General features: G+C 41.4%; 1 protein-coding gene across 2 annotated transcripts; it reads left to right on the forward strand.

Moving 5' to 3' along the window:
- The first annotated feature begins 615 nt into the window (after positions 1-615).
- nr2f2 (nuclear receptor subfamily 2, group F, member 2) lies at positions 616-9,858 on the forward strand. 2 transcript variants are annotated; one of them, XM_085166868.1, is made up of 3 exons: positions 616-1,944; positions 2,947-3,492; positions 5,646-9,858. In XM_085166868.1, exons 1-3 carry the CDS (start codon positions 1,494-1,496, stop codon positions 5,918-5,920), a joined length of 1,272 nt encoding a protein of 423 aa, XP_085022994.1. In that variant the 5' UTR covers positions 616-1,493; the 3' UTR covers positions 5,921-9,858. The 2 variants fall into 2 exon arrangements, with proteins under 2 accessions (XP_085022994.1, XP_085022995.1); XM_085166869.1 differs by having other exon boundaries at positions 621-1,944; positions 2,965-3,492.
- Positions 9,859-11,849: the final 1,991 nt, after the last annotated feature.

Below are 11,849 nucleotides of genomic sequence, written 5' to 3' on the forward strand. Positions count from 1 at the left end.
GCATGGAAAGACAAATCGAAGCCTATTTGTTTTGATTTTTTATGTGCATTTATTATCAATAATAATAAACATGTTATTTGGTCTAGGTAACAGCATCACCAGTCTTAAATTAACGTAGCCCATCACACAGCCTTTTTTTGTTTCTTTTGTGTGTTGTTTTTTCATTCATTCAGCAGTGGAGTCTGTCTTTATATCCACATACCTAAAGGATCAAGACTGTAATGAACACAGATCATGCCAAGAAGGTGCATCTGTGTCTCAGGGATAAGAAAAAAAAGAAAAGAGAAAAAAATCCTATCTTCTTTTATATTTCAGCTTGTTATAGGGTTACCGGATATACTGTAGCGCGACATGATGCAGTGTATTGAATTATTGATATTTTCCTTTTTTCCCCACTTGAAATTGCTAAAGCTTTACCAGGCTGCATGTGAGTATACCTTATAGTCTGGGTGATTTGAGTGACTATCAGTGAATACTCTCTCCGAAAAGCGTCTCTTTTTAGGACCAAGCGGCCCTCTCGACCTCCATGCTGGCTCTGGCAAGGTACCAAGTAGCACAAGTGCCGACTAGCCAATGAGGTTCAGGGGGAGGTCCCTGAGCTCTGACCAGTCAAACACACTCTCCTTCCTTATATGGCAGCAGATCTCCATGGTAACGTGTGCTAAGTTGCAGCAGTCGTGTCAAAGTTCACTATATAGAGAGCTCAGTGAGCTGATCAGAGAGAAAGCATTCTGCCAGCCCGGCTCCTACCAATCGCAAATCACTTCCTAACCTCCGCCTTTTTAACATATTTGATCACTTTGATTCTCTTCTCCTTTTTCCTATTATTTTTCAGTGCACGGAGGAGGTTTGTAGGTTGTGATCCTTGTTTTTTTATGTTTTTTGTTTTAGTGCTTTCGCTTTTTGGGGGAAGAGTTGTCTTCATATTCCAAGCTCTCAAAACATTGGCTTCAGCTGCGCGCTTGCTGGCGCTACCTCACAAGGAGAAAAGGAAGAAGACGCAGTTTTTTTCTTTTCTGTTTTTTTTACCCAGTTGGTGATTTTCTCCAAGACTTGTGCTGGAACTTGATAGTAGCTGCTACAGTGTGCTCACTAATTGTTTTATGCTGCTGCGAGCACGGTCTTATCAACCTGCTCCATCATCCACTGACTAGCCCATGCTACCTCGGTTGGTTATTTTTGAATATTTAACCCACCTTTTCCCATTGATGGGTGTACTGGATGGCTGACTGTAAGCGCCCCTGGACTTGGCCTTTAAGCGCAAGGCAGCGACTCAGCTCGCCATCGCATCAGTTTTGAAAACGTGCTTCGGCAACGTCTCCAACAGCAATAAATCGACAGTTTTCGGGAGATTCAGACTGGATTCAGCGTAGGCTAGATCTGGCATTTTGTGTGTCCGACTGTTAATCACAGTTTACCGCGTTTCCTTGAGACATTATTCACCGCGACACCAAAACGGCAGACAAAAAGTTTCTTTACGTTGACTGATAGATATGGCAATGGTAGTGTGGAGAGGCTCCCAGGACGATGTGGCTGACACCCAAGGCACCCTTTCCTCGCAAACCCAAGGAGGACTATCTCTTCCCACACCTCAAGCAGGCCAGTTGAATTTGACAGCCTCTCAGGTCGCCCCTCCGACCCCTCAGACTCCGGTCCAAGGACCCCCGAACAACACACAGTCCACGCCGACGAACCAGACGTCGCAGCAGTCGGAGAAACAGCCACAGCACATTGAATGCGTGGTCTGTGGGGATAAATCTAGTGGCAAACACTATGGCCAGTTTACTTGCGAGGGGTGCAAGAGCTTCTTCAAACGGAGCGTACGACGGAACCTCACTTACACATGCCGTGCCAACAGGAATTGTCCAATCGACCAACACCACCGCAATCAGTGTCAGTACTGCCGCCTCAAAAAATGCCTTAAAGTCGGCATGAGACGGGAAGGTATTGGGATTTTTTGTTCTCTTATCCATGTGTGTGTTTGTGCGTTTGTAGGTTTTAGACATCGAACCATATCATGTCGCCCCCACAGCATGTTTCCTCTCCCGACTATTCCCTCCAAGGCTGTGCGGCTGGAGCACGCAATGGAGCCGCTCTCTGCCTGTGGTCGAGACGGGGCTCTCCGGATGTTCCTTTTAGCCATGCATTACAGTGTCTAGCGCCAGTGCGTTATAGCTCTGCATTTGACAAATACGAGCCCACCCGTGGCCAAACTGAAGCTGCCGAATATAATGTGATACCGTGACTGCCGTAGAGATACATCTGTGTTGAATTTATGATACAATAGCCCTCTGCGCTATTATGGCGAGTGGCGAATTAAGAGATAGCGTGTTCTGGCTACATCTCCACATTTTGCCGCTTGCCTTGTTCTCTGTGTCTTAAGCTGGACATTAGCGTGACACTGTGCGTTTAAAAAAAGAACGACCGCGCTCCGTCTAAATTATCAGAATTTTAGTCTAAAATAGGCCTTCGTGTATGGGGTAAAACGAGATGAATTGCTAAGTAGGTTAAGGGTTAAACATGCAAGGTCTCCCTTGCCCTCTTTGTGTTCCTTCACAGCCAGCTCATGTTGCTGTTGCTGAATAACAACAATTTAAAGCTAGACATGTGCGAGGCTTGTCTTAATTGTGTTTAAAGCGCATCCCTGTTTGTTTGTTTTTTAAATTTATATATATGTATATTCAGTGCACGGTTTCTCACCCTACAGCCTCTTTATTATCAAGGCGCTGTGTCTTTTCTCTTTTTAAACTCGGGCAATAATGTGAGTGTGTGTGTGTGTGCGTGTGTGTGTGTGTGTTTTGATCTTGCACAGGCTAGTAAACATTTACAGCTTGGCGTTCAGATTTCAGTTTTCTGCACTTTAAAAATACTGTACTGTTTAACAGCCACCCTTAATGCTCAGAATGTCTGTGATCATTTGTAGAATTCAGGCTTCAATATCTGTAGTTTCTCTTTTTACTGCAGCCGTGCAAAGGGGACGGGTGCCACCCACACAGCCACACCACGGTCAGTTCGCCTTGACAAATGGAGACCCACTCCACTGCCATTCCTACTTATCCGGATATATCTCTCTTCTGTTGAGAGCGGAGCCCTACCCGACGTCCCGGTATGGCAGTCAGTGCATGCAACCCAACAACATAATGGGTATCGAGAACATTTGTGAACTAGCAGCCAGGATGCTCTTCAGTGCCGTGGAGTGGGCCAGGAATATTCCCTTCTTTCCAGACCTTCAGATCACAGACCAGGTGGCTCTGCTGAGGTTGACGTGGAGTGAGTTATTTGTGCTCAACGCCGCGCAGTGCTCCATGCCCCTGCATGTGGCTCCTCTCCTAGCGGCGGCTGGCCTTCACGCCTCCCCCATGTCTGCGGACAGAGTGGTGGCCTTTATGGACCACATTAGGATCTTCCAAGAACAAGTGGAAAAGCTCAAAGCTTTGCACGTTGACTCTGCTGAATATAGCTGCTTAAAGGCAATTGTGCTCTTCACCACAGGTAAGACAATAGACTGCTCACTCAAGTTCAGTGTGTGTGAATGTCACTAACCTGCACACTGACATCAGCTAAATCAACGCTGACCTAAATATATCAGCACTGGCCAGAGGCTGTTGCTTGTATTAGATGAACGCTGTACTTAAACGTTCACCTATGCTGCCTTCATGGCCAAGGGCTTTCAGACAGACCCTAGGCTACTCAATTATAAAATCACTCGATTGATCAACTGATTTATCAGACACATGCGCAAGGATAACATGAAAATGGTGGAATGGCCACACCAGATCTATCTTGGTTTAAATGAACAACAAAGCAGAGGAAAGTATGCCCAGACACACACACAAACACACAAACACAAACCCACCGCAAATTAAGCTCCAGTTAAATAAAACTGATAACTCCGCAATAATTGCTTCAGGCATCATAAAATCGAGATATTAGAACTCTTTTGGAGACTCAAATAGCCTGCAGATGAATTTCTACACTTGGGCTTTTCGGCCATTTATCATTGTGTGTATACCCCACGTCTTGTTTGTAGGAAATGACAGATATAAATGATGTCAGGCTACGAGGGGGATGGGAATAGAAAAAGAAAGACAAGCCTAATGTCCCATTTGCACACAGTAAAAGCACTGCCCAGGTTTCAACGCTTCCTTGTCATTTAGGTGGCATACATGTGCTACCATAAAAAAAATACATAAATAAATAAATACATTAAAAAAAATGGACACCCCTATATTTGCAAAAAATGAGAGAGTCTAACAGCATTGTGTGATATTGCGCAGTGACAAGAGGGGCGGCTTTAATTTTTATTTGCAGAAATATTCTCTCCGCCTAAGATTCAGGGCGTCTCAGGACTCGCTCGAGAACTGGGTCATGACCTAAACATAACCCACACTTCCCGGCTATTTTGTTACATTAGCTACACCGTTAAAGGAGAAGAAGAAAAAATAAAAAAAAATAATAAAATTAAAAAAAAAACAAGTAGGGAAGAGATTTACAAGGTTTCACCGACGACTGAATGCATGTCTTTGAAATGATACCATACCTGCAAGCCATCAGTCTTTTTATTTCATTTAGCTATGGCAATCTTCAAGTGAGCTCATGGTGGCTGGTTAGTTAGCCCTTTCTGAAATAAAATCATAGTTCATGTCATTGAATTTTACTGTCAAGGCTTTATACATCCACGATGGCTTAATTTCTCTCCTCCATACCTGAGTCCCGGAGGCTTGAACGTGAGCTGTGTGTTGTAGCCTGAGTGACACGCCTTTGCTACTTTGGCGGTTTGGTTGTTGTCATGCATCAACTTTACAAACTTACCCAATGTGCGTACAAGCGTTTTTGGCACATTATCAGCTGCCGCCCACATGCAGCAGCATAGATAGTGATTCTGCGTCTCCGATGGTATAGTATGACGGCAGCTCCGTAGGCTATGGGCCCTTTTTTTTCTCTCTCGAGCTAAATCTCTGCTCACTAAAGGTCAGTAGGTCTCCCTGTCTTTCCCTCTCTCCTCCCTCACCCCCACCCCTCTCTACCTCGCACTGCCTCTGACTGTGAAAGACACAGGCCCATCTGAAACACAGTCTTTAACTATGAATATGCTTAATTATTTAGTTCACTTTTAAATGGCTTTATCGGGGAAAATACAGATAATAATAGCGACGAAAGGAGAAACACAGAATTAATATGACGAGGGAAGCAAGGCTCTCATTTTTATCTGCCCCTGTAAGATGGCAAGTCCCCCCCCCCTTTTCATAAATTAAACACACACGCAGATAAGAAAATAAAAATCAAAGTAAATAGTTTAAACAAAATAAATTGGCATGCATGTGGAAGCGTATTTTGGTTAATGGTGCCTTACATTATTTGTTTAGCGTAATGCTATGGTTATTGTATTATTGTCATATAATAATTTGTTATTATTTTTTAAAATCGATATTTATTAAATCAAGCCTTGAGACCATTCAGCTACACTTTTACATGTAATGTTGAGATTTTTATTCTGCAAATAATTGATTTTTTTTTTTTTTTTTTTTATGTGACAGGCTATCAATTTTCGCTGTAGTGTATCACCACAGTGGGAAAAAGCTCCTAGTGAGAGAAACACTTTAGGTTACACTTTATTAATGTTTATTTGCTTTCCCCCCTCTCAGATGCTTGTGGCCTCTCAGATGTGGCCCATGTGGAAAGTTTGCAGGAGAAGTCCCAGTGCGCCCTGGAGGAATATGTCCGGAGCCAGTATCCCAACCAGCCAACACGGTTTGGGAAGTTGTTACTCCGCTTGCCTTCCCTCCGCACAGTCTCTTCCTCGGTCATAGAACAATTATTTTTCGTCCGATTGGTAGGTAAAACCCCCATTGAAACTCTCATCAGGGATATGTTGCTTTCGGGGAGCAGTTTTAACTGGCCTTACATGCCAATTCAGTAAACCAAGAAGGCGACGAACAAACAAAAGGTAGGGTTGGGGGGCTGCGAGACTACAATGATTATAGCTGCTTTTGTGGAAGGAATAAAAAAAAAAACCGGCTGTTACACGGAGCTGGCTTTCATGAAGAAAGACATTGACGTAAATGACTGTGAATTCCCCCCCTACTCAAAAAAAAAAAAAAAAAAAAATTGAGACATCCATTGAACTTTCAAAATGGCAGATACATGCTCCCAGTGTTCATGCAGAACAACCTGCTTCGATCCTTTTTTTTAATGAAAGAAGAAAATGAGAAAAAAAGGGAAAGGGGATTCTGTTGATCCGTGTGAGGAAATTTTAAGTATTAAGTGCATTTAAAAATGAAAATTTGGGTTAAAAGAGAAACTGGAGAAAGGGAAAATACGAAACGTGAATTTTCTTTTCTCAGATGACTTGTCCTGTGTCCATGTATAGCTGTGTTTTGTACTTTCTTTGTTCCTCCTTTCTGGTTCCAAACCGGCCTATGTGATTTCTGTAGTACAGGTGGTGTTATTTTCTAAGACAATGGTTTATTTTGAAAAAGGTGAAATAATGAAAAAAAAGAAAAAAAAAGTTCTAAAAAGAATTAAAACCACAGCAATAGAAGAATAGGCTTATGATCTAGGCTTAATGCTGCAAACGCACTTATGTTGTTAGGATGACCAATCTGGACAAAAGGGAGTTTTTTTCTTCTTCTTCTTCTTTTTTGGAGTTCATGTTAAACTTTATGACCCAGCGGAAACACTTCGCTCTTTATTACTATGAAGTTACAGGATCCACTTTTGTTTTCCACTCCTGCTTTTAACTAAAGCTGCATAAGCTCTCTTAAATTTTTAAATTAATTAGTTTGACGCTGACAGACATGAGGGCTTTACACGATTTTAATTATTTGGCGAATAATCTTCCCAGTTTCATCCATCTCTGAATATTTGGCTTCAGTTCCCCAATTGGATACAATAATAATAATATTTTTTCTTAAAAAGGAAATTTTTAGAAGTTGCCTAGACCTGCTGTTATAAAAGGTATGTAAAATACGTTGCTCTAAATGCAGTACATGCGCATTTAAGAGCTTTTGCAGAAGCTGAAAACTGTACTGAAAGCATAGTTGGCTTGCTTGAAGAAAAAAAAAAGTTGGAGAGGTCAAGGGTCATAAAAGTTTGAAGCCTAGCCAGAGTAGTGTTTAATAGCAGTATTATTACAGCGTCCCTGAAATGTCACCCTTTATTCACTTCAAGCATTAAGTGCCTGACAAGCATGGTGTGATTTCGTATCAAAACGTTGTTAAAGTAGGCCTACAACATTTTTTTTTTTTTTTTTTTTTTTTGGGGGGGGGGGGACACAATTAGATATGAAACTCCAGTCATGTATTTCACTTGAAAAAACTGATTAGAGGCAGTATTCTTGTAAATATAGGTCAATTCATTTCAACAAGTTTTTTCCTTCATACAAAGTATATGTGATTAAGAAAAATCTGTGGTTGCCATTTTTTTTCTTCTCGGTAATACAACGTCTTCAAAATTGAGTGGCAGACTTAGCTAGTAGCACTGAAGGTTATGTTTTTAATGTATATACATATTACTACAAATGTTTTCTTTTTCATGTATATTTAGACTGTGAATGCATGGCCACAGGTCGCTAACCTATTTTACCTTTGATATATAAATGTAAATGTTTTTTCTCTCTTTCTTTCACTCTTTTTTTGGACTGTATAGATATAATCTGTGCATTCAGTACACTAGCCCTTGTATTTAAAGCAACAGAAAAAGAAAAAGAAAAGAAACGACGTTCATTATTAGGCTACAGACTTAAACAGGGTGAGCAGGTTTGGGGACAAAAAAATTTAGAAAAAATCTAAAAAAAAAAAAAAAAAAAAAGGAGCTGATATTTTAACTTTAGTGTTATGGCTCCTTTTGGTCTCTGACAGGTGCCGTGGTGTGCATGCGCGTGTGCGAGAACGTGTGTGTGCGTGCGTGCGCGTGTGTGTGCGTTTGGAAGCTAGCAATTTTGTCCTTGTTTTGAGGCTTTTCTTCAACACACACATACAAAAAAAAAAACACAAAAAAACACCATGTTGTGGTTGAATTAAAAGGGATCACTGATTGAACACTGATCTTTGGCTGTTCGGAGCCACATATGGACCAGAGAATGATACATGATTGTAATTATGAACAGTTTAAACTGACCCACGTTTTTATATAAATATATAAAAATATATGACTGCAGGGTATTGATAACGTATAGATACTTTTTTTATCATTATTATTATTATTATTATTAATTGCAAGTGATATATGTGAGTGTGTGTGAAAGTTTATAGTTGAACACAATTCTTGTTTGTTTGTGTTAGCTTATTGTAAACAAGCATTCTGCTGTAAATTTGTTCTTGGTATTAAATTATAATTTATGAATTTGAAAACACCAGTTTTTCATGGTTTCTTTTTTTAACTTCCCCAACTTTATGTGTGAACTTGTCCTTGTATGGGTGTGCGTGCGCGCGCGTGTGCGCGGGGGGTGTGTGTGGTCGGTTGAAGGTGGTGCTGGTGGTGGTGGAGGGGGAAGGGGGGGGGGGTGACTGGAGTCAATTTGCTGTAGCAGGATGTTGCCCTTTTGCCCTTTGAAAGTGATTAATGAATTACAAAATAATTAATCAATCCGGCAACAGGCCCGCTCAGTACCTTAACCGCCCCCCTTTTTTATTTTTATTTTTAATTTTCCTATAAGGTTATACTTCCTAAATCCCGATCTCTAAATTACCAAACTGTTTGGAAAATGATGGATTCAAGGTTGCTGTCTGTTAAAGCCCAGAAATGGAATACCACTTGTAATAAGGCGCAGTGCCTCAACAGATAATAACATTTCATAACAGTAGCCCGCCCTCACACGGGACTGCGACCATAGTGCAGGAAATACCAAACCCTGCCTTCCCACCGCTTTATCTGCGGAATAAAGTTTCACCTTTGTACGCTCGCATAAATATTAATGGGCGGAATTTATATAGGAGCCTGTACATTATGCATAGTATCAAAATAAGATAAATCGTATTGAAAGGGAAACCGCTTTGAATGATTTCATGAATATAGAATTGCTCTATCGCTGGCAGTCGTTTAGGTTGTTATGCTCTGCTTTTTATTTTTACTTCCAACCGATTCACCGAGCTTCATCAACACTACCAGAACTTCCTGAACTATAGGCGGCATAATGCACATCATCGTTATCGTTGCTGTTATGTGTGTGAGAAACTCGAGAAGTGGATGTAAAGGTTTACAGTGCCAGCTATTTACACGCACTCTACTCTGACGCTAAAACTGTTTGCCCTATAATTATTATTAGTATTGGCTTAGTTGGAAGTTAAGTCTGAAGTAGAATTAGCCTTGTTGTGCAGAAGCTTTATCAGGATCGGTATGAAAGCCAACTTCACCACATTTTTTCCCTGCCGCTGCTGCTGGTGTGTATCTGTGAGTGCGCCTGTGTGGTTGTGTTGCTGTTGATAATGAAGAAAATGATGATTATAATGTGGCGCTGATGGTCTTTTATCACTGGCTTCTTGCTGAAAGCGCTATTTATCCATACAGTGGTGCTTCCCCTGTTTGTCCAACCAAGCTGTCCCTGAGGTATAGCCTACACTGGGGCCAAACTAAGCCCATATTGATAATTAAAGGTGGACATCTCGCTACACGCGATCATCAGTTAATTGGACAGAGTGTTTAAAGTAGAGCAACCCCGGCCACTCAAAAAAAGAAAGAAAAAAACTTTTACCATTCACAGTGTTAGCAGGGGGTGAACACTTTGAGGGATGCAGAATTCACCCACGTATGTCAAAGTAAAGCTTTCTAGTGGGTCTTGACCGGTTGGATTTCGACACTGACCGGATTGATTTGAGGTGACAGAATTTTTTTTCATGACTTATTGGATCTATGTTGGACTCCATAATTTCTACTTCTGTCCATTTATTAGCATTATGCACTGGGAAAAAACCAACAAGGTGTAACTTGCTGCGACGTCACTTTTATTTACGTCTGCGTGACGTGAAAACTGTTTGACACGCGAGCTGGTTTTGCCTATAAGCAAAAGTTTAAAGAAAAATCCTGCAGCCTGCTGACGATGCTACGAGGCTGTGGCATGTATACAGAGTCTTTAATGCTCGGTTAGTTTGTTGGGGTTTTACACACAGAAGCTTAGAACTTATTTAGGGCTCACGGGCTATTAGTGGCGCTATTTGTTTAATAAGATAAGGATATGGTTTGCATTCCCTTGCTCTTCCGCTGTCTGCTTCACACGAAAGCACACAAGTACATGTCTGCGCAGTTAAGCCACAAATGCACATATGCACATTATTTGCACCTTGGCACTATCACTATGACAAATTATCCCATACTGCATGCGCTTTATTCCTTATAGGTTCAGGCACCGCAGCTCATTTACAATGTAGCCTACAAGTCAAAGGCTTAGCAGCTTGGGGCACCTGCCTCTTTGTTAACGCACGGGCTTTGAAGACAGAGGAAAAAATAATTAATTTTATTATTATTACTATTATTAATATTATTCATATTACACATTGACTATAAAGTGGTGATGAAAGCTCAATCAGCAGATGCAAGGCTGTTTTTTTCCCATTCTGTAGCAGTTTTCTTTATTTTAAATGTTTTATTTTGCGATCATTTCTCCACTTTGTCTTTCGCCATTAAAATAAATTGCCTTTCACTTCTCTTTAAAGCAAACGCCTTCCCTGCACTCTGTTCATAAATGTAAGAAAATTGTGCCATCTACCCGCTGTCCCTGGAACTGTAGCTTCCCAAGACCTCGGAGACCTCGGCTCACTTTAACACAAACGGAAAGGCGGTCGGCGCTGCACATGCAGGCGCCTCCTCGCGCGTCCATGACAGCAGCTGCCGGCTGCTATTAGGCTGTAACTTTACAAGTAATGTGTGTTTTAAGCACCTGTCATCCACTCTGTATCCCACTGCGTCAGTCTGTGTGAATGGAGAAGATAGTATACGGCCACTGGGCATCTCTTAGCCGGAGAGTCCAAATTCACATGATCCTGAGCGCATGAGCAGGAACACAAACAAACTATTTGGGGGGGGGTCGAAGGTAAAATATCGTAGTTGGGGGGTAAGCTTTTTTTTTCTTCTTTTTGGAAATTCGTGAGACCCACGACTGTAATTTACGCCTATAAAGAACCGCGTTCTGCTGTTGTATACATCAGCGAATTTTGTTCCTAGTTATTTAGCATCTATAGAACATGTTATAGAACATGTACAACATATTTCCCGCACAACTGTAGACCTCCTGGGTTTATTTACTTTTATGAAGATTTGTTTGCAGCACGCCGTTTTTATATTTACGCCGATATTAATCGATAGTACTGAGTTTTGTTCCGCTTAACTTAAACAGAGCGGTTCCTTTCATGAAGTTTTCATAAGTGTTCGGACCGAAAGGAAAGAGAGAAGGGGACGTGCAGAAAGAAGGGCCAGGCAACACCACCAAGACAAAGTTCACTTGAAAAAAAAAAAAAGAAAGGGGAAAAAAGGGGAAGGGGGGAAGAAAACACTGCTAGACTTTCAAAAGGGGTGCAGCGCTTTGTGGCCGTTAAATAGGGGAGGTAAAGACAATTGCAGCTGATGTAGTCCAGGAGTATGAATATACCCCGTGCTGAATTTATGCCCATTTCGAGAAGGCTATTTGAGTTTTCTTTTAGCCCAAACACGCTCACAGCTAGTCCATCTCGTTGCCAGCGAAACATTCCCTGCGGTAGTTTGAATATTTACGTGCCAAATGGATCAGAATGCAAACTGATATTTGGCCACCGAGTTTAGCATGAAGACCGTTTACAATATTAAAATGTATTTACGGCCGAGAGAGAACAAAACTTTTCGTTCTTTTTTAAGAGGAGCATGCTGCTGGGTTTCTGTCA

Source organism: Neolamprologus multifasciatus, chromosome 7 (assembly GCF_963576455.1).
Source record: "Neolamprologus multifasciatus chromosome 7, fNeoMul1.2, whole genome shotgun sequence".
NCBI lineage: Eukaryota > Metazoa > Chordata > Actinopteri > Cichliformes > Cichlidae > Neolamprologus > Neolamprologus multifasciatus.

Excerpts from the sequence above, each read along its gene's own strand:
- nr2f2 (XM_085166868.1), top strand. The coding sequence starts at position 1,494 with ATGGCAATGGTAGTGTGGAGAGGCTCCCAGGACGATGTGGCTGACACC. Across the intron at positions 1,945-2,946 it reads AGTCGGCATGAGACGGGAAG|TTTCTCTTTTTACTGCAGCC; the intron begins GTATTGGGATTT and ends CAATATCTGTAG. Across the intron at positions 3,493-5,645 it reads AATTGTGCTCTTCACCACAG|ATGCTTGTGGCCTCTCAGAT; the intron begins GTAAGACAATAG and ends CCCCCCTCTCAG.